The sequence below is a fragment of the Moschus berezovskii genome, chromosome 8 (genome assembly GCF_049115385.1).
Source record: "Moschus berezovskii isolate FMDL1 chromosome 8, NW_MosBer_1.0, whole genome shotgun sequence".
Lineage (NCBI taxonomy): Eukaryota > Metazoa > Chordata > Mammalia > Artiodactyla > Moschidae > Moschus > Moschus berezovskii.
The window spans coordinates 60,934,724-60,962,322 of NC_142467.1; the positions used below are offsets into that span (position 1 = coordinate 60,934,724).

Below are 27,599 nucleotides of genomic sequence, written 5' to 3' on the forward strand. Positions count from 1 at the left end.
CATGTTGTGTGGGATGAGCTCCCATCTGAGATCCGAAGGAATTCAGGGTGCCTATTTTCAGGATCAGAATTCATGGATTTGACTCACTGAGCCACCCCACTTCTCCCCACCTACCGTTCACATCCTAGTGTGGGCCCCTTGGAAGGCTGGCTACATAAGGGCAGTGTGAGGGTTGCAGGAGCTGAGCTGGTAGCAAGCCACATGGGCTTTAGCAGGTGGGAATCAGTAGTTCCAGAAACCAAGCAGCTGCAGAGTGTGGAGCATGCAAGCATGGACCAAGCATTGGGGCAGAGGTGACAGAGAGCTATCAACAGGAGATGTTGCAAGCCTCTCAATGATCTCTTCCAGCATCCTCTACTCCCGTGAGAAAGTCTTTCTTGATGTCTAACTGTAATCTCTCCTGCTGTCTTTTCTTCTCTTGTTTCCTGCTTCCCAGTGGTAATTCTTCAGAAGGCTTCTTTGAAGAAATTGGCTGGTCAGCAGATACCAAACAGACCCAAGGCCTGAGCTAGAGGAATTTTGGAGACCTAGGACACTCTGGAACAGGGAGATCTTGGGGGAGGGTCATGCTCTGAAACAAGATATCAGAAGAAACCATGTTGGCAAGAAGCAACAGTCTTAAATCCTTGCTATGTCACTGAGTAGGGCGGGGGTCTAATTTCCAACCCCAGAGGATGAGTGCTTAAGTCAACAGTGGTGTTCAGAGCTGGCCGCCTCCCTCACAACTGCCCTCCAGGCTCATCTGAGGCTGCAGGGTCCTCCTCTTTCATGTTTAGAGCGCCTCCGCCAGAGCAAACAGACACTGGGCAGCTGGAGAGGGGTCTTAGGCAGGGCAGGGCCACATCTGGTTGAAAGATTGGGAGGTAAAGATATGGAGAGTGTGAGCAAGTTATCATTAAAATCTTCAGCTTAGACAAGGGAGGCTATCTGGAGAGTGGCAGGGGGAAAGGAGGGAACATTAATTAATTGGCTCCCCTGTCCCTGACCACACGTCCAGCAGCCCCCATCTGCTCCTTGGCAAATAACAGAAGGGATTCCCCTGTACTCAACAGACCCAGGTCAGCGTGGGGAAATGGACTTTTCCTCTGCCTCAACTCAGGAGCACGAGCGGGGCTGAACTGCAGGTATGCGCTCTGCTCCATGACTCATTGAGAGATGGTGGGGCCGATGCCTGGTGTCCCTATCTGGGACTGGGTTCCCCTCACCTCCCATCTTCCCTGATCCCCAGGGACTGGGGTAGGGGTGGCTGGTTAGCCTTGCCAGCCATGGCAGCAGTGTTTGTGGGGAGGGGTGGATAATAAATTCACTCCGGTCTCTGGGGTTCAGCCTCTGTGTGTCCCAGGCGCTGCTCTCTCTGGGCCTCGGAAGATGTGTTATGCTCTCAGCTCTCAAGTTCTCCAGGGCAGAGCCTCAGCCCTCAGGCCCTGTGTCCCTGAGAATCCCGAGAAGGGGAGAGCTGTGGATTAGGATGGGAGGAGAGGGAAAGCTGGCCCCAAAGAAACTGATAATCCCTGAAAGTGCTGTGTTGTTTTGAAGAGTGACTTTGGAATTTGATTCTAAGTCACTGGCCTTTTTCGTGTGCCCCCTGGAAGGCCAGTCAGGGTTTGATGGAAAGCATCCCTCTGTTGGAGCTCCTGTGTGAACTGGACTCTGTGTCTGCCCACAGCAGGGCAGGGGCAGGCTTTGGTCTTCAGAGGAGTATGAAGGTGGATTAGCATCACTAGCTGAGCACTCTGGACACGGATCATTTGAGTGGGTGCAAAAAAATCCTTGCAAGATCATTCTCTTTCATCTTTTCCATCTCCTGCCTTTGGTGAAGATAGCGCCCAGACTCCTAGGATAAACTCCTGTCCAGGGTCAGGTCAGAGGTGGTCATGTGCCTGCCTGTGTGCACGTGGCTAAGCCACATCTGGCAGTTGTTTCTGGCAGCTGCCGCCTCTGGCCTTGGCCCCTGGCTGACCCCGCTGTGCCGGGCACCTGGAGCTGTCCTCCCGGCCCTCTGGGGCTCAGCCTGTGCCTCACGCTCCGCTCTGGCTCCCTGGCACCTCGGGGTTCATTAGGAACAAGAACAACAAGCAGAGAGTGACTTTGTACTGCCCAGCAGGCTTTCATCCTGAGAGCTCAAAGCAGTTCACACACCAAGACTCATCGGTCCTCAGCCCAGGTCCCAGGCACCCAGCGATGGGGGCGATGGGATGGAGAGCCCTAGCTTTTCCAGATGGGACAGCAATGGGGCTGGGAGCAAACAGGGAGTGATCTATGGTGGGAAATCAGGTGGCCAGTCAGTCTGGGACAGAAGTAAAACTGGACTGAGGGCTTCAGGCTGCAAACAAAGGGGAGAGTCCCCCTTAAGAGACTGTGAGCTGGGCCCTTCTTTCTCTCAGGCCGTCTGGTCTGTGTGCTCTGTGAGTTGCTGGAGAAGCAGCAGCAGCTTCTTGGGAACAGAAGACCTTGGACTTGGATATTGATGAAGATCCCTAAGTGATCCCCGCTTCTGCCCTTGGTGCTGGGTGCTTCAGGGCTGGATGACCTTAGGGTGGTGTCAGAGTGAGGATATATGGAGGAAAAAGTGCTGGCCCAGCATGGGCAGGCCTTCGCCCTGGCCTTGGGGGTGGGGTCTCCAGTGGGGCTACCACGCCTGGTCCTGCATTCAGGCCCACAAGGCTGGTCTGATGGACAGTTGGTATTGGGAAGAGATTTGTTTTGTTCTTGTTTTTTTTAATGCTGGCAAAGCACTGCCAAAACCTGAAACCTGGGACCCATCAGAACCATGGCCGTTATGTTTTCCCACCGTGTCTGAGCCTGCAGCACAGCATTTATAACTTTGCAGAGGCGAGTGAAGCATATGCTCCCCGTCTTCCTCCAGCCCAGGCCTGGCCCTGCCACCCATCCATTCGCCAATACCTCCAGGTCCTGGCCATGCGGGAACTATACAAATGGCATGTGCCTTCATTCCTGTAGTGTGTTCAGTTCTGCAAACATTCACGGAGTTCCTCCTGTGTGAGTAAACCAGAGCCCCTGCCCTCAAGAAGCTCAGACAGAGCTTTACACAAATACCTGTGGTTGGAACCAAGTGTAAAGCCAGAGATACATGCGGTGTATGATGAGGAAAGGGAGGCAGGGTGTAGGGAGGGCTTTACAGAGAAAGTGATGTTTGAGCTGAGCCTGGATGGTGAGCCGGAATTCACCAGGGTGAGAAAGGGCCTTCCAAGAGGTAGGAACATTTCATGCCCAACTTGCTTACAGCTGGGTGGTGGGAGAGGAGCAGGAAGAAAAGAGGCAGCTGTCATTTACTGAGCACTCACTACATGTCAGTCCTGATTCTTTGAAGTTTAGGTACTATTTTATCATCCCCACTTTACAGATGAAAAAACTGAGGCAGAGTGAGAGTCCATGACTTGCCTGTGACCCAGCATGACCTAGTGGCAGCATGGGATTGTAGGCTCAGATCTGCCCCCTGCCCTGCATTGCCATGCATAGTACACTTGACTCCGGGCTCTTCCACAGTCTGGGCCCCCAACAAAAACCAGTAAGGGTCATAGGTGGCTCTGTTTGTTGGTCTACTTGTTGGAGCAGGTCCTTCCTATCAAACAGCTGGTCAAATATTTACTTCCTGGGTTCTGGGGCGGGGTTGAAGGATGCAGAGATGAGCAGGTTGAGTCCCTGCCTTCACAGAAAGCTTGCAGTGTGACTATGGCAGCAAGGTGTGAGCAGGAACAGGGGAGTACTGACCCAAAGGGCAGCCCAGGGCCCTGCAGCAGCACCAATAGTCAGGAGCTCCTGGGAAGCCTGAGGGTATTAATGTCGAGTAGTCCAGCCAGAAACCAAGCTCGGGATCCGGAGAGCCCAGTGGGATCTAGCATCAGTCTGGGCAGTTTTCAGGTCCTTTTTATTTTTTTGGCACCCCTTGTGCAAAAGGTGAATGTCTCTGTCCATGGGGACCTGGTGGAAAGCATAAACTTAGAACTTGCTAATAATGCAAATTCTTGGGCCCCACCCCCTGACCTTCTAAATAAAAAACCATGGGGATGGGGGCCAGCATGTATGTTTCAGCAAGCCCTCTGGTTGACTATGATGCATGCTGAAGCATGAGAACTGCTGGTTAAGCTGTGGCCCAGCCTCCCAAGCCAGAGCCAGCCCCACAGCGCCTGTGCCAGGCACCATGCTGGGGGGCTGTGAGGGGAATGGGGAATGGCGTCACAATCCTTGTGGGCTGAGAAGGGAGCAGTAGGGACTTCCCTGGTAGTCCAGGACTCTGAACTCCTAAGGCAGGGGCCTGGGGTTCGATCCCTGGTTGGGAAACTAGAGTCCACATGCCGCAGCTAAGACCTGGCATAGCCAAAGCAATAAATAATTTTAAAGAAGGGGGCAACAGAGGGTATTTGGGAAATAAAGTGCAATCCCAAAGATACACTGCTAAACATGGTGTGTAAGAGAGAGAAACCTGCAGAGTCAAACAGGTTTTCTGAGTGTCAGGCTGGTGAGTTCAGACTTCTCTGAAACCGCATAGAGCGAAGAGTTCTGATCAGGAGACCGACCTGGTCTCCCTGAGCCGCTCTTGAGGCATGTCAGCCACCACCAGTTTGTGGAAGGAGTGACAAGGAGAGGGGACACCCAGGGCTCCTTCCACTTCCCAGCCAATCAGTCAGGACATGGGCATGGTGATGGTGGGTGGAGGGCATGCAGGCTTTGCCTCTGGGCAGCTCACCAGCTGGCAGCACTCTAGAAGGATTCTGGCTGGAGTTTGGGTCTAGCCAGAGGTCTGTGACTTCTGGTGCAGCTGGGCAAGGCTGGATCTGAGCTTGTGGGCTAGTCCCTTCCCTGTGCAAATGGGGAAACTGAGGCCCAGAGAAGTTCACAAACCAATGAGATAAAAAGTTTGGCAGCTACCAGGCCAGAGAACTTCCTTGTTGGCTCAGATGGTAAAGAATCTGCCTGCAATTCAGGAGACCTGGTTTCGATCTCTGGGATGGGAAGATCCCCTGGAGGAGGACATGGCAATCCACTCCAGTATTCTTGCCTGGAGAATCCCATGGACAAAGGATCCTAGAAGGCTACAGTCCATGGGATCACAACAAGTTGGACACAACTGAGCAACTGAGCACAGACACAGACAGGCCAGAGAAAGAACAACAGCTCCTAAGACGCAACCCCTTCTCCCGCCCACCATGCCTCATGTCTCAGTTCCCCGAGGGCCACGTGGTCTGCTGCCCTGGCCAGCATTTGAACCATTTGCCTGGAACACTGTCTCCTTCCTCTCAGTTGCCCTTCAGGCCCAGCACAGGCTTTGTTTCCTCTGCAGAGCCTTTCCTGGCCCTCAGGGTGAAGAGGGAGGTGTATGTCTGTGTCCCCATGCCCCCAATGCCCCTCCCACCACAGTGCCCCCACTCAGCCAGAATCCCCACCAGGGAGACTGTGTTACATGACCCTCAGCTCCTGAAGTGAATACCTGGTACATGGTTGAGTGAACCCATGAAGGAGGCTGTTAACAAGCTCTTTCACCCCTGTACATGCACACCTCTGGCACCTTCTCCGATTTAAGAAGGCGCAGTCTTATGGGAAGAGGCTGCCCTGACTGAGCCCCCTCCCCATGGCCACGAGCCCCTCAGCACTCAAGCAGCCTGGCAGGCTGAGTGCATAGTCTTTCAGGGAGGCCTCGATTGCACCATCTGCTCTGTGGTCCTAGGGCAGATCCCTGTTTGGCCGAGGGGCGGGAAGGCAAGGACCGAGTTGTGGAGGAGCATTGGGTGGGAAAGGGCCCTGGGATTAGCCATCAAAGGACTCTACCCTCCCAAGTGCTGGCAGCAGTCTTGATCTGGACCACTGTGAGGCCTCCTCATCTGTCACAGCCCAGCCTTACATCATTAATTCATCTGTTGGGCCAGTGATCAGTGAGCGAGTGCCTGCTTGGTGCCAGACACCAGGAATCTAGCTATGTTTCCACATGTCCCCTCCCCAAGGGCCCCATAGTCTAGAAAGATAAGAACCCAGGTTCCTCCAAGGCAGAAAGCCACCCTGTAGGGCAGAGAGTCTGTGCGAGGTGGAGGCTGCGCCTGGCTGGGTGGATTAGAGAAGGCGGTGGCATCTGAGGTGATCTCAAGGGATTTAGATTAAGAAGAACCACCAGTTGTTGAGCTGTCTCTCTTTTCCAGGCACTGTGCTAAGTTCTTGACATTCATTATCCCCATTCAATTCACACCACAATCTTAAGAGGTGGGTGAATTATCTCTTATTTTACAGACAAGGAACTAAAGTCTCAGAGAGGTTAAGTAACTTGTCTAGTTATACAGGACACTGGGCAGGCCAGAATGTAAGCTGAGACCAGTCTGATCCCCAGCCTCTGACACTCTCAACTGTTCTTCTGTGGGGAAGGACTTGGTCGGGGGGCATGCACAGAGGGCGTGGGGGCAGGCAGAATACAGAGCAAGTTCTTTTGGGAATCAGCCTGGAATATACAATTCCTACAGGGATGGGTTGGGGGAAGCACAGAGGTGTATGGGAAGGGGTCCATTCACTGACTGAGCAAGCTCCCTCTGAAGGCCCTGGCTTCCAGCCAAGGCAGACCAGCAGCTCCCTTCTACAGACATCAAGAAGCCAAAGAAGGTTTCTGAATGTTGGAGAGGCACGCAGAGGTGAATCTTCCCCGTGTCCACTGCTAGTGGAGTGGTGGTGGGGGCTGAGGAGCAGCGTAACCTGAACCCCAGACAATGGAGGGTTATGAGTGTGAGGTTTGGTGGAAGGTGATTGGTCTCCACCAGTGGGGAAGGTCAAGAGAAACACAGAGTTGTCACAGAGGACAAGGTGATTGAAAGAGGGAACCTAGGATAAAGAACAGTCTCTGGAGAAAAAAAAAAATGGAGAAACTGGTTTTCCACACGCTGTGCATAAGCTAGTGACTGAAGATCTAGGCAGCATTTGTTTTAGGGTAAGTTCTTTCCAGTCCCACTCTGTCTCACTAATCTGGACCACAAGGACTGCATCTTAGCTCTCCCAGACTCCAGAGGCCAAGACTCTCCAAGGATAACTTGCGGGGAGGGTGGCCAGGCCTTTGGCAACATGGGCCCCCCACACCCACTGAGGCACCTGCATTTGGGGCACACACAGGCTTTACCTGTATAAGGCTAACTAAGACCTTTCCCCAAACCCCAGCATTGCTCTGATTTCCTGTATTTTTATTTTATCTTAAGGTTCCACATGAACTTGACATTGTACTCCATCATAGGTCTGTTTGTTTTAATACAAAGATGCTGCTTGTCCTTACTAATGAGCTTGGCAAACCCTTGAGAAAGAGGCCCTGAGGTCATCATGCGGCTTTGCATTGCAACCCAATTTGAGAAGCCAGTCTTGTCTGGTGTGTAAAGTAACTCCCCTTTCTCCACCCCCACTTCATTTTCCCCTGACTTGGAGCCTCAGGAACAACTTTCTCCAGCCAGGCTGATGAGGTGGGAAGTGCAGACCTGTCCCAGAGGGGAACAAGGCTCCAGGATCCCTTTCTCAGCTCTCTTTCTCTCTCTCTTTCTTTCTCTGGCTTCCTCGAGCAAGGGATGGCCTAGTCCCTTAGCAGCAGGCCTTCTCCAGAGGGTTCTCTGAGGCCAGGGCCCCTCACTTTTCCAGTGAGGAGATTAAACAGAGTTGGGCAATTGGTAAAGGCCTCCCCAGACTGTCATCTCTGCTTTGTCCCTCCCTCTGCCTCCAGAAGCCAGAGAGATGGTAGTCTCTTCTATCCCTCCACAGACAGCGTTCGGAGAAAGCAATGGCAACCCACTCCAGTACTCTTGCCTGGGAAATCTCATGGATGGAGGAGCCTGGTAGGCTGCAGTCGCGAAGAGTCGAACACAACTGAGCGACTTCACTTTCACTTTTCACTTTCGTGCACTGGAGAAGGAAATGGCAAACCGCTCAAGTATTCTTGCATGGAGAATCCCAGGGACAGGGGAGCCTGGTGGGCTGCTATCTATGGGGTCGCACAGAGTCAGACACGACTGAAGCGACTTAGCAACAGCAGCATAGAGAACGTTCTCTTACCCCAGCCTCTAAAACAGGCAGAGTGTGGTTTATAGATGAGTTAACTGAGACCCAGAAAGGCTAAACTACTTACTTACAGGCAGACAGCTGGAAAATTGGGAGATGTGTGGTGTCTTGGGTTACCACTCTCTCCTCTGTTAGCATGGCCTTCTCTGTGCCAACTCTAGGTGTCTGGCCTGTACCCCAAGCACAGGTAAGAACCAGGGACTCTGTACATCCACGCTGGGTAGCTGTATACAGCCCCAGGAAGTGGTGCCTCTGTTGTGTGAACGTGTGCAGTCTCCCCCGACACAGGGGACGTCCCCCGCAGCCCTCCATCTCTGCTGCTCGTGTCTCCATGTCTCAGCCCTGGGTCTAGGTGAGGAACCTCAGGGTATACCCTCCTGCCTCCCAGGGCTAGGCATCCCTGTCTTGGGAGGGTCCCCAGGAGGTGGCGTTCCTGTGAGGCTGCCAGGCTTCTGGCAGAGGAGGCTGGCGGATGGGATGGACACAGTGTTGGCCCTGGGGGTCGGGCCGGGCCTGTTCTCACCCTGCCGCCACACTGTCAGGTTGGGCATCAGTGGGTGGGCACTTCTGTATGGGCAGAGGAGGCTTTCAGGCAGGAACCATCCTGCTGGTCTTAGAACTGCCAAGCCTCATGCCCTCCCCTTCTTCTTACCCTCACTCATGGACCAGCCTCTGCCTCCCTGCTCTAGCGCCATCCCCAGCCAGCCCTGGCCCCTCTTCTTCGCTTTATAGCTGAGGTGCCAGGCCCCTGGATAACAGCCCATTGGGTCTGGTCTGGCTTTCACGGGCGCACCCAGGGAGGCTCTGCCCCCCTCCAGCTTCAGTGGTGCCCGACAGCAGCGGCCACGTTCCCTTGCTCAGCACCATGTCCCTGATGGCTGGTAGGTGCCTGGTACATCACAGGGACTGAGGTGGACATTTGCTGAATGGTGTGAGAAGAGGACAAGCCAAGCCCAGGTACCAGGCTGGGCGTGGTTGGCTGAGGAAAGATGGCTCAGGGAAAGCCAAGAGGCCCAGCGAGTCGCATTCCCCTTGTGAAGCCTGGCCTGTGGGCACCAAATGGCTCTGCCGCCAGCCCCGGGGAGACACACCTGACGGCCTGTTTCAGGGCAGGCGCTCCGCGCCCCCTTAAACCGGCTGTGTTTTCAGTTGTTGTTGTTTCTTCTTTCTTCCTCATTTGAACTTGGAGTCTGTAATTAACCTCCCGTAGGTTGCAGTCACTCTTTGGGTGGGAGAGGGGTGGGGAGGGGGCTGGCCCACAGTCCGCCAGCAGCAGGCCAGTGGGAGACTTTGATGCCAGGCAGGCTGGCCGCATTGTCTCTAGGTGTTGCCCCGCAAAGGGGACTGCTCAGCCTTAGTCATGAGGTGAGGATCATTAACCCTTTTAAGAGCCTGCTGCCCCTGCCCCCTGGTTGTCAGGAGGAAAGCCGGGCCAGGTCCTCCTGGCTGGGCTGCCTGGCCCTGTCCCGGGCGTCTGTCTTGCTCTCAGATCTCTGCAGGCTCCGCACCCACCGCCCACTGCTGAGAGGAATGAGGTCAAGCTGCTGGCAGCAGCGGTCCCACCTGGCCTCGGGGCTGGGATGTGGGAAAGGAGCACCCCTGGTAGTCCTTACTGATGTTGTTATCTTCAGGGAGATTCTTTCTGGGGACTCCCTGTCACACAGATGTGGGCCAGATGCCTGGCTTGGCATCAGGTTATGAGAAAGCAGAAGCCCCCAGATAACTATGGCCCAACTGTGGCAACTGAGCTGTGCCTGAAGGTTTTACAGGACCCCTCCTCAAGGGAGGTCTTTTTGTAGAGACCTGAGGCTTTCCAGGTGGCGCTAGTGGTAAAGAACCAGCCTGCCAATGCAGGAGACATGAGTTAGATCCCTGGGTCAGAAAGATCCCCTGGAGAAGGGCGTGGCAACCCACTCCAAAATTCTTGCCTGGAGAATCCCATGGACAAAGGACTGGCAGGCTACAGTCCACAGGGTCGCAAAGAGTCATACACAACTGAAGTGACTTATACACCCATGGGTCATTCTTGAGAGACTTTCCTCTTGTTAGAAAACTGCCAGAGGAGCTCTCCCCGTACCCCTACGCCCTGAGAGCCCTAGTCCTGCTGTTTGGTTGTTGTTCAGTAGCTCAACTGTATCTGACTCTTTCCATCCCATTGACTGTAGCCTGCCAGGGTCCTCTGTCCATGGGATTCTCCAGGCAAAAATACTGAAGTGGGTTGCCATGCCCTTCTGCAGGGGATCTTCTTGACTCAGGGATCAAACCAGTGTCTCCTGTATTAACAGGCAGATTCTTTACCACTGAGCCACCTGGGAAGCCCAAATCCTGCTGTTTAGGTGGTCCGTAAGTGGCAGGACTAGGAAGTGAACAAAGTAAACCCTCAAGGAGGATGGGCGCTCAGGGCTTGGTCTGCAGAGGAGACATTAGGGGCATGAAGGGCAGGCTGACCAACACCCAAGGACCATCAGCATGCTGCCCGCTTCTCCCCCGTGGGGAAGGCACAGCTCTGGGGAAGCAGGGTGTGGGGAATCTCCATTCCCTTCTTTTGAGCACAGATTTTCCTCTTGTTCTACCTAATGCCTCTCATCTGTCCACTTTCCTGCGTGCTGGGCCTTTGAGGATCCGCTCTCTTTGTGGGGAAATATTCAGACTCTCAGGACTGTGACACCCCCTCCCTTTGACCGCAAAGCTGAATTTATAGAGAAGTTTATGACAGTATTGTTAATATCAGCAGAACGTTGGAGACAAACAGATTCATCTGAACAATGAAATATTATGGAGCCTTAAAAATAATTTAGATCTGTATTTTGAGATTTGGGGATTTATAATATGCTAACCAAGAAAACTAGGATATAAAATGTTTTCAAGAGAAAAATCTTGCAGGAGGTATTTGAAAATGTTGTCAGTGGTTTTCTCTCTGATGGTAACTGAATGGATCTAAATGTGCTTTTCTTTTTCCTTGTATTGTATAATTTTTCTACAACAAAAATGTATTTCTTATGTAACAAAACAGTACCAGGGAGGGAAAGCTAAACTCCTTGATGGGTAGGAGTGGTTACTCCACAAGAGGCTAGGTCAATTCTGTCTGGCACACAGCACTCCATGAACGCAGTTGGGTTGCCTCAGCTTTTGTCCTGACAGATCCAATCCACCCCAGGAAGTCTGTTTCTTTGCTTGGTTCCGCTCTCACCCCAAGACACTGTAGGGGCACAGTGCAATGGTCCCCATACCACAAACTAGCATTGCCCTCTGGGCTCTGGGCCATAAAAGACATCCAAACAATGCCAGACCCCACTCAGAGAGGGTGCCCAGGCCAAGGCTGGAGCTGGCCCCCTCATGTCTGATGCCCCGTAAGTTCCATCTTCAGCCCTTCAAAGATCTGCTGTGTCCACAGCCTCTTAGCCTTGTCCCAGGTGTCCCCAGCATCTGGTACTGAATCCATGGGATGCAGTGGGAGAAGCAATGGGAGCTCAGGATTAGAACAAGCTTGAAATGCAGAAAGGAAAGTAAGACCATATCGTTCCTCAGCCTGTAAGTTCTGATACCTTCCATCACATCTACAAAGCTCCAGGGCCGTATTGGCCAGGTTGTCCACACTCCTCGTGGCAGAAAGTCTGACAGGGCTCCAGGCCCAGGAGTGAGGGTGCAGGGGTCCCCTGGGCATTGTTTCCAGTGCGGCCGGGCTCTCCAAGGGACTTGCCTGAAGCAAAAAAGTACAGCCTGTTCTTACAGTCCTCTTCCTTTCAAAACACCCATCCTTGACTTTCAAAGAGTCGTGAACTAAGATGTCTGAGAACAGGGACCAGGACTGGACTCTGCTAGAGCAGGAGACATAGTTTTCAGTATTTCAGAAGATGCTTGTGGGGAATCGCTAAGAGGCATAAAAGAAGATTCTTCATAAAGAACACAGCATGATTCAAATGTGTGCTTGTTTTTATTTTGTCATTCTTTAGAACAGTGCTAATAGGAATATAATATGATCTACATAGGTAATTTAAAATTTTCTAGTAGGCACATAGGAAGTCGGGGGTGGGGAGGCAAAACAAACTCAGACTTCTCATCCTCACTCACACAGTTTCGTGTCAGTCACCAGGCCTACTCTCAAGGCTCCCCTGTCTTCCAGAATCTTTTAGCCACCTAGGCCTCTATTATCCCTTAAATTCACTAAGCTCATTCCCCCCTCAAGGCCTGTATCTGGGAGCTCCTTCTGGCCTCATGTTTCCTGAGATTGTTTGCTATTATATATTCTCCTCCCTCTAATGCAGGCTCCCTAAGAGCAGGAAGTTTATCTGCCTTGTTCACTACTATACACTCAGGACCCAGGAAGTGCCTGGCATGTAATAGGGTGAATGAATGAATGGGGAACAAGCGAACCAGATGAGGTTGTTCTGAAGTAAGAAGACTGTCAAGAAGTAGCTGAATGACAGAAGGGTTTCACTAGATGGGGTGGCTCCTTACGATCTGAAATGCCGTCCTGGGTTTCCCATGGTGGCAGGGAACAACCTTGAAGCCCCCTGATCCCTGGGTCCTCTGAATTGGGGTCATGCCTGCTGTCTCTGGATCAGTCTCTGTGCCACCATCACTGCCACTGTGAAACAGTAGGCACGGGCTCAGGGCACAGTACTGCACCAGGACTCCTGTCAGGAAGCACCGCCTCTTCCCACCAGATTATCCCCCATCCCCACCCTGGCTCACTCGGAGGAAGGGGGCCTGGGTCAGGACGGCAGGGTCAGGGGGTTCCCTCGTCTCAGAACTGCAGGGAATATCAACACTCTCCAGGCAAGGAAAGGAGGCACCTTAGAACCTGAGAAGAGCTCTCTGTGTCCTCAGTTCATGAGGAGGGGGTGGAGCCTAGTTGTAGGTGACCAGGTTACCAGGTGACCAAGAGGTTAGATCACTAGCTGCCAAACCAACCTTGGAGTCAAGCCACCGGTAAAGATGTGTTCATCTTGCAGGCAGACACTGAGCTCCACATTTATGTGCTTTTGCTTAGAGTATGTTACATATTTATTATGTACTTTTAAACCTGCATACCTGGACCCCCTCTCACAGGCCCTGCTTCAGAATGTCCAGGAAAACGTCCCAGGCACCAGCATACTTTTTAAAGCTTCCTATTTGGTTCTTGATAGCTCAGTTAGTAAAGAATCCGCCTGCAATGCAGGAAACACCGGTTCGATTCCTTGGTTGAGAAGATCTGCTGGAGAAGGGATAGGCTACCCACATCAGTATTCTCGGACTTCCCTTGGAGCTCAGCTGGTAAAGAATCCACCTGCAATGCGGGAGACCTGGGTTCGATCCCTGGGTTGGGAAGATCCCCTGGAGAAGGGAAAGGCTGCCCACTCCAGTGTCCTGGCCTGGAGAATCCCATGGACTGTAGAGTCCATGGGGTCGCAGAGAGTCGAACATGACTGAGCGACTTTCACTACTACTACTACCATTTGGTTCTCATTAGTATCTAGGGTTGACAATTATTGATAAAGAGTGACTGGGGTCCCCAGAGCAAGCAGTAGGAGGATGCTGGGGTGTAGGCAAGGGGGATGGGTGCTGAGGCAGGGCTTCAGTCACATTAGAATAATGAAGTTCCAGAAAGTCCCACAGATTGAAACACACACACAAAAAACACACAAAACCTCAAACAAAAACAAAACCCAAAACAATAAACTAGCATTTTAAAATGTAAGGAGCAGGCAATTAGAGGAAAATATTGTAGCAAAAGATGAATAGCCTTAATATTTATAAAGAACTCTCACAGATTAGTAAGAAGATGAGCACCCGATAGAAAAACAAAGTACGGACAAGAACAGGCAATTCACAGAGAAGAAATACAATGAGCCAGTACACTCAGGAAAAGCGGTCAGCTTCACCAGGGGGAATCAAAAAATGCAAATCAAACAACAAAGAGGCATCATCTTTTGCCTAGCTAATTGGCAGAGATTAAATACACGATAATTCCTAGTGTTGGTGAGGGTGTGGAGAAAACAGGCACCGTCATTCACTGGTGGGAGAGCAAACTGGTGCAGCCTTTCCAGAACACAATTTGGCAACATGTAAAACTGAGGAAGATCGCACCCCTTTCTGACGCAGCAATTCCACTTTTAGGAAGATTGCCTTAGGAAATAATTGTGGATAATAATAACAATAACAGCCAACCTTTCTTAAATGCTCTGTGCATGCCAGGCTTTACATGCCTTATCTCATATAATCCTCCCAGTCATCATCCCATGAGGTAGGAGCTGTTTTTATCACTTCTGAGGAAACTGAGGCCCAAAAGGATTAAGACAATGGCCTGAGGACTTCTAGTGGCTCAGATGGCAAAGAACTCACCTGCTAATGCAAGAAATGCAGGTTCCATCCCTCAGTCCGGAAGATCCCCTGGAGAAGGAAATGGCAACCCATTCCAGTATTCTTGCCTGGGAAATCCCGTGGACAGAGGAGCCTGGCAGGCTGTATAGTCCATGGGGTCACAAAAGAGTCGGACCCAACTTAGCAACTCAACAACGACAACAACAGAGGATATCGAACTAACAAGTTGCAAAGCCTGGATTTGACTCCAGGCAGTCTGAGTCAGGAGCCTCACTGCCTGTACAGCAGAATACACTGGATATGGATCAATACAAAGGATGATGTGCACTGAATGTATTCACTGGATACAGCTGCAAGAATATTCCACTGGGCTTGTTTGTGATGAGGTGTAGTGAGGCAGGGGAGACGGTATGTTAAATTCCCCCACAATAGGAACTGCTGACATTATGGTATACCCATATGGGAATATTATGTAACCTTGAAAATGGTGCTACAGAAAAAACTGTGTGTGAATCCTAGGGGGTTTTGTTTGTGCTTAAAAGATCTCTGAAAGGATATAAAAGGAGCTGATAGAATTGATTCCCTCCTAGAAAGGCAACTGTGTGGCCATGGCCAGAAATCAGAAGAAGACTTGTTTAAGTCATATACCATTTTTCACTTCTTGAATTTTAAATCAGGTGAATGTAATATTTATTAAAATATTTAAATACCTATAAATACATACGCACATACAAGTTACGTTATAGAACTTATTCCACATAACTTTACTTCCTTGAGATACTATTAAGGGTTCCCCAAAAAGCTCCAGAACTCTTACTTCTGGAATCATATTGAAGCTGATGAAGAGACTTCTTTAATGTTTACATGGAGGTTTCCCAAACTGAGTTGCTCATGGAACCATTTTCTTAAGTAATATCTCTTATCCTCTCTCTGGAGATGACTGCCTTATAATTGGGGAATTATTTGTTATTATTTGGGAATTATTTGTTATTAATACTTAATGCCAAGGTGAAAGGCTTACAGTATTTCATTAAATGAAAGAAACATGTTACTGGCACTGGTCCCACTGTGTTTAAAAATCAATCTGTAGGTGGGTATGTGTGTGTTTTGCTTATGAGTTCTAGGATAATGGATGGTTTTAGTTTCTTCTTTTATCCGTTTGTATTTTTTAATTTTCAAAAATGAACAAAATCATTTCACAGGCACCATTTTTGGGGGCTTTCCTGGTGGTTCAGAGGTTAAAGCATCTGCCTGCAATACAGGAGACCTGGGTTCGATCCCTGGGTCGGGAAGATCCCCTGGAGAAGGAAATGGCAACCCACTCCGGTATTCTTGCCTGGAGAATCCCATGGATGGAGGAGCCTGGTGGGATACAGTCCACGGGGTCGCAAAGAATCAGACACGACTGAGCGACTTCACTTCACTTTCACTTACTATATTTCTTAAGGCTTTGGGATCCCTTTCTTTCCATGCACCCCATTATCTGTGTGTGCGTGCTCAGTAGCTTCAGTCATGTCTGGCTTTTTTGCCACCCCAGGGACTGTAGCCTGGCAGACTCGTCTGTCCATGAGATTCTCCAAGCGAAAATACTGGAGTGGGTTTCCATGCCCTCCTTCAGGGAATCTTCCTAATCCAGGGATCGAAACCACATCTCCTGTGTCTCCTTCATTGCAGGTAGATTCTTACTGCTGAGCCACCAGGAAAGCCCCCACTCTCGTCTACTCCATACTGAAAGCAGCAGCCCAGGGTTAGGTTCACTGAGAGACCCCCATCTATAGCCAGGCCCTCTCATCTCTCTTTATCCAGGGCCAGATCAAGCTGTGGCTCTGAGGTGGTGGGGGACAGACCAATGGCCTAGATGGGGTCTGTCTGTCACTAGACAGCTCTCTGGCCCTAGCAGACCCTATCTTCAACCAGGTTCCTCAAACAGAGATACTGAGGCTACAGAATCAGACAGCAGCCAGATGCAGCCCTGATACATTGCGCATCCAGGCACCTGGGCTTCGGTCCCAGCTCTGGGCTGCCTGGCTCTGTGACCTTAGCCAAGTTTCTTAACCTGAATGTCATCATCACCCTTTGAGTCAGCATGACACTTGCCTTACAGAGCTCAGTGACCAAATGAGAGCACACACAAAGGCATTGGTGTCCTGTCAAGGGCTGTCCCAGTGGAATTATTACACACCCCAGCAGGGAACATGGGCTTGCCATCACCTTCCTAAGAACAGAGTACTTTTTTCTTTTCTTTTTTTAATAGGTTGTTAGAGGGAGGGGAGCAAGGAGATGAAACATGGGAGACTGGGGCATGTGGAAATAGAATGGTGTTCAAGACAAATAGGAGAAGGCTTTTAGTTTGACATTTGCAGCCCTGGTTGGGCCCGTGCCTCCCAGTGTAGCCCCCGGCCCCACCCCACACACAGCCATGCCACTTCATACATGCAGGTCAGCTCACCTCACCGACCATTGCGATTCTGATAAACCACAGCCTGGACCACCTCCCTCCCTTCCAGCTCCCTCATCCTTTGGTTTTTAGCTGAGTTAGTTGTTCCCCAGCCTGCCTTGGGGTCACACCTCTGGGCTTCAGCACCCCAAAGCCTCCATGATTGCTATGATGCCAGGTTCCAGCTTCTCTGACAGACTGAACTTCCTGAGGGCAGGAGTTGTATCTGTCATTCTGGTCCACCTGTCTCCTCTGGGTCCACCATTGACCTGCGGGTCTGGGACTAGAATTAGATCATGAGCACCGAAGTCCAGGAGACCTGGGTTTGAATTCCAGCTTCATCCCCTTGGGGAAGTAACTTCACTCTGAGCCTAAGTTTCCCCCTTCCCCCATCTGTAAGTGGATTTCATCCTTGCAGTGAACTCACAGGGTTGTTTTCATCAGTTAATATGTATAAAGATCTGAAGACCATTCCAGGCATGAAGGAAAGCTCTCCATCGGTGGTACCCGCCTGACAGCATCACAGACCCTTGGTGAAGGCTTGTTGATTTGAACAAGGAAACGGCACCAGGAAGGGTGGTTCCCCAGGATCAAACCCCACCTCCCCAGAACAGTGGCCCTTTCCCCACTGTGCATGCTTGGCACTGTCTCACCACCTCCACACTCACTTCCTGCCTTGTACCCCCACAGCCACTCGGCCCAAGCTGAAGAAGATGAAGAGCCAGACGGGACAGCTGGGTGAGAAGCAATCGCTGAAGTGTGAGGCAGCAGCCGGTAACCCTCTGCCTTCCTACCGCTGGTTCAAGGACGGCAAGGAGCTCAACCGCAGCCGGGACATCCGCATCAAGTATGGCAATGGCAGGTAAGCAACATCCCTCCCTCCGTCTCCCAGCCGCCCTGCCTCCTTCCTGCACAGAACCAGTTCCCGTCTCCCTTTTTTGTGGCTCCCAGTTTCTCCTTTCAGCTCTGGCTTGCTGCCCCAGTGTCTTGCAGACGGTAATCACTTAATTAACATCCCTGGATGGTTGAAGGCCATTTGATTGTCAAAGTCAGATTTAACTGTGAAGTCCTATCTTGTCCATAAAACTTTTCAAAGGACTCGCAGGGTCTGGAGCCCACCACTGGGAAGTCTTTGATGAAGGACTCTGATCTATGTGTCTAGGAGGTCATGGGTGATGATGCACCAGTTCCTCAGCTCAGCAAGCGGTCACTGGGCTGGGAGCCAGGTGAGGGGAGGGGCCCATGGCTTTGACTGGTGTCAGAGGAATCTCAGACAGCTCCCCCGTGACTTGGAAATTGTCTTCAGTCTTTGAGTCAAGGCTCCAGGGAAGAGAATCAGAAGGTCTAGGGTCTCTGGGCTATGGAAGGTGGTCTCTCTTCCATCTTGGTCAGACAGGGGGCTGCAGGCACAGAGAAGCCAAGGATCCAAGGGCATCTCCTCACCTCTCTCCTGCCTCTCACGGCCCCTGAGGGGCTGTCAGAAGGCAGAACAAGCTTGACCTCCACTCTGTGGATTCTGAGGGTACAGTAGGCTTCCCTCTCTGGCTGACGGGCACCCCAGCATTTCCTGCTCCTCCCCAGGGGCTGTCATTCCCTCTTCACCCCCCAAAATGCAAATGATTTTAGAGGACCCTCCAACCTGCCCCACAGCCAAAAGTGATGGAAAAAATGTCTGGGCTTAGGCTGCTCCTGATTTGCTGGGAGGCCCTGGATGTACACATCCTGCCCTCTGGCCTTAGTGTCTGAACCTGTGAAGGGAAGGGGTCGGGGTCTGGGCGATGCTTGCTGTTTTCTGACCCTCTTTCCATGAGCAGAGAGCAAAGACAGGACCCGTCACCCTGGAAAGTGGTCCAGGCAGAAAATAGAAAGTGATTTAAGAAGGTTTTAGTTCAGATCAAAGGTTTACAGCTAAAAAAAAGCACTGCTTCCTGAGGGAAATTGGGAGGAGGGTTTCTGGGATGTCACCAGTCTATGGAGTTAGCAAGAAATTCAGGTTGCCCATCAAGTCACCTTCTGAGGCCCCCTCACCCCTTCCTGCTGCCCCACCATGCCTGGCTCCAAGCTGGAGAGAAGAGTGGGCTGGCTTCCCAGGCTGTTGGGGCCCGTCTCCCTCCTGTTCTGTCTTTCTGGAAGGTGGCCTACCCCCACTTCCCTGAGACAGCAGAAGTCAGGAGAGGGGGTGCTGCTTGCCATCCACATTACTCTCAAACAGTCCACAACGTGGCCAATCTTCACCCCCATTCCTGATCCACACATGACCCTCACATTCACCCGCACCCTCCTGCACACGCACCCTCAGAGCCCTTGGGCCACCAACAAACTCCTCTCTCTGGTGAATTCTCCCTCTCTCCCAACGAACCACTAACGCCGCCTCCTCTAGAAGCTCTCTCTCCACGTTGCCGTCTCCTGTTCCTCCTCCCCTGACTGTTGCCCATCTTGCTCCTGCCCTTCACCACCACGCAGAGGAAGTTTCTTGCCCACTGACTCCACACTGGCTCGTCCTCCCTGTAAACACAACCCCAACACTCTTCAGCTGCAGCTCTAACCCTAACCCTCCCAGGGCCTCCCGGCTGCCAGGCCCCTCATCAGCTGTTGGCACGTGTGCCACCTGCTTCCTTGCCCCTGTGCTCCTCCTCCTCATCCTCTTGTGCCTCTGAGCCCCTTCTCTCAGGCATCATGAATGCTGGAACTTTCCTGTGTCTGGGGCTTCGCTCTTCACCCAGAGCTCTCCACCCATAGGTGAATTCACCCTCTCATATCTGATGACCCCAAGTCTCCATCTCTAGTCTGATGGCTTTTTTTCCCTTTCATGAGTTCCAAATCCATACTGCCAGCTAGGTGCCACCCCTGAGGTTCCCCATGCTTATCTTTTTTTTTTTTTCCACTTTTGTTTGCTTTTTTTTTTGGCAATTTGTATTCCTGGGCCATATGTTTTTGTTTCTTCAGTTTCTTCTGGGATATCTTTTTCTTCCATGCAACCTCCTCTTCTGGTTTAGGAACAACCTGTTCTTTTCCAGTGAGGACCATCTCCGTGTGCCTGGGAAGGTTCATGTATGGGTTGATCTGACGGTGAGCTATCCAAGTCCTGCCACACAGGCTGGAGGCTTTGTTCACCTGGATGTGCTCTGAGCCCTTAAGTTCAGCACTACTCTCTGCGTTTTTGAGCATGTGCAGTAAAAATTCAGTGCTGTTTTTGCGCCACTGACCCTGCATCCAGCCCTGCTGTTTGGCCTATGCACACCTACCCACTCCACTGCTGTAACAATGGCATGGCACACAAAGCTTCTTTAAAGTGACATCCTTCTGATACTTGATGGCTTCTCGGATATGCATACCCTTAACAGCCTAGGTGGCTTCACGAGTGTTCTTAAAATGAACACAAACATTGGAGCTTCTTGATTTGCATGATTTTGTGGGAATTTCTGGGTCAAATGAATTGCAAACTATTTTTAGAGGTCACCTCCGCTGCTTACTGGAAAAGCCCCAGACATCTCTAATCCAGAACGCCCTGGTCTTGCCTCTCCGCCTGTCCTCTCTGGCCCTGCCTTGCCCCACTGCACTTCCCTCTCGGCTGTGGCAAAACCAGACTGCCCGCTGCCCAGTGCCTGCCCTCATGCCATCCCCTCCAGGTGGCCACCGCGTCTCAGAAAGGAGGCCTCCTCCTCCCCTCCCACTTCTGCTCTCCCTGCCTCTTGTCCTCCTCTGTCTCACTCTTGCCCATTCCCCACCTTTTCTAGGCCATAGGCCCCTTTGTGAATTCATTTCTGTTTCATCCGTTTGTGTGCTGAGCATCAGTTTTGTGCCGGGGACTCTACCAGAGGCCGGAAATGCACCAAGGATTGGAGCAGACATGGTCCCCACCTTCACAGAGTTTCTCGTGTAGCTTTAGTGGAGGGTCTAGTAAAGACCCTTTCTTCAGAAAATGTATGCCTGGTTTTGTTTGCAGTTCGAGAAGTCCACAGGTTCACTGACCCCGGTGACTCTGACAGGGGATGGTCTTTCTAACAGGGCACATATCTGATCATTCATTCGTTTACTTGGTGGATCTTGAGAGTCTGCCGTATGCCACGGACAGCGTCGGCCGTGGGGCCCGTCTAACGCTCCCCTTCCTGGCCTATAACTCACCGTCTCGCTGTTCTCCCCTCCAGTGCTCCTGACTCCTAGGCTTGGGCCCAGACTGTTCACTGTGCTGGCAGCACCCCCTCCTCTCACCTTGTCCTTTGCAAAAATCTCCAAGGCCTAGCTTAAATGTCACACCCTCTGGGTCACCCTCCTGACCTTCCCCAGCAAGCTCTCACATCTCCTCCCTTGGTGCCTTAGACACAGCTTCGCGGGCGCGGTGGGAGCTGTTTCTCCCAGCGTGAGAGCCTCTGAGACCACCCCCAGACACACCCTGTCTCCTGTTTAGCCTGGCGGAGGTCATCTGCTTTCCACGTGAACTGACAAGGATCTTGCAGGATCTGCTTACCTCTCCTGGGTGCAGGGGACGTAGGATTGGGCAGGACACCTGATGCATTGACCTTGCCTTCAAACAAGTGACTGTCCTGGTCAGGCCCTGGTGTCAGCAGATAGATGGGGCACCCAGTCCCCACCCAAGGCTTGGATGTATCCTCTGGGTCTCCTCCTGGGTACTAAGGCTCCCTGACAGCCTGAGTGTGCCCCCTGCCCCCTTTCTGTCAGGACCCTGTCCCTTTGGCCATTGGCCGCATTTCAGAAACTGCCTGGCTCCACCCATCCGGCCCGGGGCTGCTCCCTGCAGTGAGTCGATAGGCTGGAGGAGTAGGCCGTGATGGAGAGTGCCTGTCACTTCCCATTCCCTCACTGTGGCACCGCCACCTTTACACATACACTTCACCTGGCATGGGGGCTGGGGGCTGGGGGCAGGAGTCTCCTTTCTGGCAAAATCATCTTTCCTCTGCCCACACTGCAGCGCACACTCTAGCCCTCCCAGGGCTCCATTCTGCCCAGGCCACACTGTCTTAATATCACGCTGGGTCTATGGAGACGCCCCTCCCGCTGGGCGCCGCCTGTCTCCGGGCAGTCCTGCTGAGCCCGGCCTTCCTGTGCGCAGAGAAGACCGCCCCCTTTCCCAGCCCTGGGCACGGAGCCCTTCCCCGGCAGAACCGCGTGTTCCCCTGTTTATGAGGGGCAGGCTGGAACAGGCCCCTCGGGCAGGCAGCAGGAGGTAGGCGCTGGGGAAAGCGTGGGGACGGGTGGCGGAGGCGGCCGCCCAGACCCCTGGTCCCTGCCAGCAGCAAACTGGCTGAGGAAGGCGAGGAGGGTGCCCCTCACAGGGTCAGACCTGGGTCAGCCTGGCAAGGGGGCGCCAGGCCTGCCAGGGAGATGGGAGGGGGTTCCTGAGTGCTTGGGGCTTCTGATGGAGCTAGGAGTGAACACTTGAGAATGTGGGGGCCCCCGCTCCTTAGCTGCAGAGCCCCTCCCTTCAGCTCTGACCCCAGAACCTTTTGTGCCAGGCTGGGGCCACCTTCCTGGAACTGGGGCGATCATCACACAGCTGGTAAACCAAGGTGCCTGCAGTCAGCAAACCTGGGGCCCTGGTTTCTGTCCCCTAGCCCCTTTCTGGTTCCTCAAAGGGGAGGGACTCTCCCTGCACCCCCGCCTTTCCACAGACCTCACACCCCTCCATGCGGGAAGCCTTTCCTTCTGGTTTTAGATTCCATCCCTCCAGGTTAACTGTGAGCCTGGCTCCATCTTATTCTCCTGCATTTGATGTGGTGTAAGGGACGCTCGTTTGAATTCACTGTGAGTGGGTGACAAGGAGGGTCCATCTCTGTGTCCCCTATACCTTCTTTTTTTTTTTACATCAGGGAAATTTATTAACACAATAATCTGAGGAGTCCTGTTCACAGATAGTGAACCCCCTTCCTGTGGGTGCTATTGGGAGGGGTGAGGGTGACTTCCTCAGTTTGCCCAATCTTCATCCCTGGGGCAAGGGCTCTGAAGGCTGACTGGGCCCCCTGTCCAGGACTCTTGTCCCGTTTCCTCCTGTGACCCGGATTTTGATGTGAAGGGCAGTGATGCCCAGCTCCTTGCATCTCTGGGCTACATTCGGGGCAGCCAACATGGCAGCCTATGGAGTAAGCTCACTTCGGTCAGCTTTCACCTTCCTCCCCTCAGTTACCCTGGCCAGAAAGATCCATGATGTGGACAGAAGTATCACGGAAGGGTGCAAAGACGTGGCACACACCAAACACGTTTTCTCCTTCAGCCACCTGAGGGCCGAGGCTGATGGCCCGTTTTTCCTTCTTTTCTTTCTTCTTGCAAGGTGCCATTTCTGCACGTCTTCTCCCCTATGCCTTCTTGACCCTGAGACCCCCAGGTGAGCCCCTGCCCTGCTCATCTAGTGTTAAGGAAGAGCTGGTGGCTAGGAAGCTGGAGAAGCCTGGTCCTGGAGCAGCTGGGCTCCATGGCATCTAATTAGGCAAGAGCCAGAAAGGAGATGCTGTCGTAGCCAGAGGGGCCTCCAGGGGTCTGTTTAATGAAGAGAAGAAACTCAAATTGACAGAAGAGGGTTGTAAACAGACACAGGCCAAGGAGACAGAGAGCGGCATGAGCCGGGAGGGGTGGAAGGAAGTCGGGCAGCTGTCACCATATCATCAGTGTGGACATCATCACAGAAACGAGGCCTTTTGACTAGACAGGCTCGTGGAGGCTGGTTTGGGGGATCCCAGAGTTAGGAGGTCCGGGAAGAGCCCAGCATCAGGGGCTGAGGAGGAGCTCAGGAGACTGGTCCCCAAAGCACAGCGCAGGGAGGGATGTGGGTCATTTTGCCATCTTCCTCCATCCCTGGTGCAGCCTGTCTGCTCACTGCCCTCCTTCCCCATCAGCTTCAAGGCTCTGTTTCTCCAGCCCTGGTTTCAGGGCCGTGACAGCTCTGCTACCCTGGCTCCCATTCCACCACTCCCCAACCCACTAGGCATGTTCTGGAAATCTGAGTTTTTTTAACTCAGGACTAAGAGGAGGAAGTTACATCATGTTAAGAAATTTTCATGCTACTTCTTGTTTCCCCCTGGGGTCCCCAGGGTTTTATCCGGAGCTTAGGCTGGCCCCAAAGAGCACTGGGGCAGAGGGAGGGGTGAGAGGCATGAACAGATCCTGTGGAGCCCAGGCACCTGCGGGCAAGTGCAGGGAAGCCGACGGAAAGGAGGAAAGGTTTGGCATGGTCTTCAGAAAGAAGAGGCCAGGCCAGGCCAGGTGCCCTGGAGTCACACACAGCACTGGAATCCCTGCCCAGGCCTGGCCCCACGGCTCTGGGCACGCAGGGCTGGGTGCGAAGCCCTCCACAGAGGTGTTAGCCTAAGCATCAAGCTCCAAGAGACAGTCCATGAGCTGCCTGGGGCCCATGTCCTCACCAGCTCCAGCTCCTCAGTCACCTCTGCCTTTGCCCTGTTGGCAGGCATTCTTAGACAAGTCCAGAAGCCCCTCAAGGACTCAGTTTTCCCATCAGTCCTGCCTGGTCCCCCTCCAGATCAGCCGTGAGAGTCAAGTCAGGCCTTGAAGATGAGCCTTTTTTGTTCCCTGAGATATCTAAGCCCCCAGCACACGGAGGGCACTCAGTAAACATCTGTTAAGCAAATGAAGGGAAACTTTTTGAAGAGGCCACAGAGTGCCCCTTAGTGGCAGGGCTAGCATCAAGGCAGGGGAGAGCCACAGGTGAGGACTGGGAGGCTGGGCGCAGTTGCCATGGAAACCTGATAGCTCATTGGCCTTCCTGGGTCCCTGGGACAGGCCTTATCTATCCAGAGCGGTGGGGCTGCTGCTTCTCAGGGAAGGCTGAGGTGGCTGTGAGTTAGTGGCTGCTCTGCTGGAAGCGGGTGGGGGAAACACTGGGCTGGGGAGAAGGGCACTAAAGTCCTTGTGACTTCCCAAAGGAGGCCAGTTTCCTGCCCTGGAAAAGTGGTTACAAAGAAGGTCCAGTTCTGGAAAAGGGATGGATGTGAGGATCCATAGACTTAGAACTCATGTTTCTCCTGAGTATGCAGGTCTCCTTCCAGCTCCAGAGACTGTGCATTCCACCCAGACCCCAGCACTGGCTGGTCTGCGGGAGTCTACTTCCCATCCACCTGCGCAGACACTGTGGCCATGCAGGGAGAGGTGACCGCTGGGTGACCGCTGGGGAGCCATGACCGCTGGGGAGCTCATGCTCTTCCCCTCTTATCCCCTCCCTAACCAGAAAGAACTCACGACTCCAGTTCAACAAGGTGAAGTTGGAGGACGCTGGGGAATACGTCTGTGAGGCTGAGAACATCCTCGGGAAGGACACCGTCAGGGGTCGGCTCTTCGTCAACAGCGGTAGGTGGTCCCCCAACCAAGGGAAGGGTCCTAGAGGGGTCCTGTGGTGGGAGCCTGTCACCCTGCCCCCAGCCCTGGAGAAGAGGCCCACACATGATCCATCTTGCACTTGACTCCCCTCCCTCCCACTGCTGCCATATCAAGGCCCGAGATCTGAGCCGATTCAGGGAAACGCAGTCGAAGCATAAATGTTTAGCTTTGTTATCTGGACCTGGAAGAGCCGCCAGCTCTCATTTTAAATACCCTGAAAACTAAATATTTTGAAATCAAGAGGTAGGGGGTGGGAGAAGGATATTTTTAGAAGGCAATTATGGAGGCTGGGCTGCCAGGAGCGGGGCTCCGGAGAGAGGCAGGCACAGGGTGTGTGTGAGCCGCCGGCCCACGGCTTTGCTGGGCGCCCGAGTGGAGGCAGCCCGCTCTGCGGGGCCACAGTGGGGAGGCCTGAGTGCCCTGGACCCCTGGGGGCAGCCTCTGCTCAGGGTTGACCAGCCCCTGTCCCACAGGTCATCCCCTCCCTGGGAAATGTACAAGGTCAGGAGCCCATGGCACCCTTAGCTGCCTCTCGCCACAGAAGCAGCCTCCCTGCTGGGCCATCCTCTGGTTGTTGCCCTTGACTGGGAAGTCACCAAGCCTATCTGTCCTCAGGTCACGCCCTCTCCACTCTCGCCCCTCCTCTGAGCCCCACAGCTCTCGTTCCTCCTCCTGACACCCGGCCTGTAGGTACCACTTGTTACCTGGTTGTTGGGTTTGCTTCCAGTCCTGCACATCACAGAGTCCAGTCCTCCATCTGCCTGCATTGCCTGTGTTTCCACCACACAGCCTTCTGGTACTCCCCACACCCGGTGCGGTCTAACAACAACCCTGGCCTTGCACCTTCAGAGGAGAACCCGGCTCAGACCCGGTGTGCCCGGTGTTCTGAGGGATTCCCTCTCTTGCCAGCCTCTCTGCTCCTCCACTTGCCAGTGGATCGCATAGGTCTGAGTCTTCAAGTCCCAGTCAGTCTTCTTCCTGGATCTCTCGCTCACATCTTTTCTTTTCATTCCAGCCCCACCTGGAGGGCACCTCTGGCCCAGGTTTCAACCCTGCTCACCTGGGCCAGAGCAGTGACCTCTGAAGGCGCTTTAACCCCATCATGCCCCTGCCCTTGGAGCCACAGAACAAGAACTTGGCCCCACAGCCCAGCTTACACAAGTCTGACCCAAATGGTCTCTCCATATTCCCTCTGGAGCCCTGACTCAACGCCATGGTGTAGTTCATGGATTAGGAGATTGAAGCTGAGAGAGGTTACATATTCTGCCCAGAGTCAAGCAGGTAGACCTACATGATGTAAAAGATGTTGGCAAACACAGAGCCCCCAAGCTCCATGGGGCCATGTCTAGCCTGTTTACCCCTCCAGCCCCAGGGCCCACCACAGCACCAGTCTTGAGTCAGCACCTGGTAAACACAGAAGGACCACAGACCCTGCTTCAGGGCCTCTCCTGACTCCCCGAGGCCCAGCCTGCGGATGGCAGCAGTGGGGGCACCCGTGCCCTCCTGTCCCTCCCAGCCTGTCTCAAGCCTGGGAAAGGGGACCATGCTGGGGCCCGGCATCGTCCCCTACAGCCAGAGTGGGCAGGCATTCTCAGATCCACTGGGGATTTGAGTTTTCCTGTTTTACATTTTAAGACTTTCTTGGTTAGAACTGATAAGAACCCAACATAAAACTATGTTGAGGAATTTATTGGTTTTTAAAACTGAGAAGTCCAGAGGTAGGACTGACCTTAGACCCGACAGAGTCCTGGACCTCAGAGCAGGGGTTGGGGCGCTCCCTCCCACTATGTGTTGGCCTCTTTTTCTCCTCCTGTAAAATGGGCTTCCCCCATGTTTAGGGAAAGGATTGAGAAGAGGAGGCCATGGCCTCAGACAGCTCCGGGTTTACATCATCACAGCACCACCCAGGAAAAAGAGATAGCTTGGTCTGTCTGTCTCCATTTACATTGTCACAGGAATGGATTCTTGTCCTGTGCCCCGCTCGGCCCAGTTATGCACTTGGCAGGGTGGGATGCCATCCTGGCAGGCCCGTGTGTGTGCACGAAGGGGTCCTGAGGGGCAGAGCACCATGAGTGACATCCCTGCTAGAACTCCATCAGAGGCGGGGGGCGGGGGGGTGGGTGGGATGTGGAGGAAGAAGAAAGGCTGCCATGCCATGAAGGAAACCACAGTAATGTCCTCTCTCCTGCACAGGGCTTGGGGCCTCAGGCGGGGTTCTGTTGTGAGATCCTTCAGATAAGCTGCAGCCCCACCCCTCCTGTGGGCTTCTATGAGCCCTCAGTAGCCTGGGTTCTGGTCAGTCAGGGATCAGACAGTGGCGCTTTTGGCTGGGCCCTCAGGGGTCTGTGCCTCTCGTCACTCCAGCAGGCAGGATGGTGGGGCAGCCGAGCTATGGACAGAGTCCAGAGCTTTGGTCTCATTCCAATTCTGTTGTACAAACCTGAGTGAGTCGCTCCACCTCCCGAGTCTTCGGTTTTCCCATCTG

General features: G+C 53.0%; 1 protein-coding gene and 1 pseudogene across 2 annotated transcripts in view; one reads left to right on the forward strand and one right to left on the reverse strand.

The window, feature by feature from the left end:
- The window catches only part of NRG2 (neuregulin 2), a 201,196-nt gene that overhangs the window by 140,212 nt on the left and 33,385 nt on the right, over window positions 1-27,599 (forward strand). For both annotated transcript variants that reach the window (XM_088838631.1, XM_088838632.1), the window contains exons 2-3: window positions 17,462-17,633; window positions 24,966-25,084. In XM_088838631.1, coding sequence (XP_088694757.1) covers window positions 17,462-17,633; window positions 24,966-25,084 — 291 coding nt within the window. The remainder of the gene's footprint in view (window positions 1-17,461; window positions 17,634-24,965; window positions 25,085-27,599) is intronic.
- LOC148777075 (small ribosomal subunit protein uS11 pseudogene) lies at window positions 22,636-23,073 on the reverse strand (annotated as a pseudogene).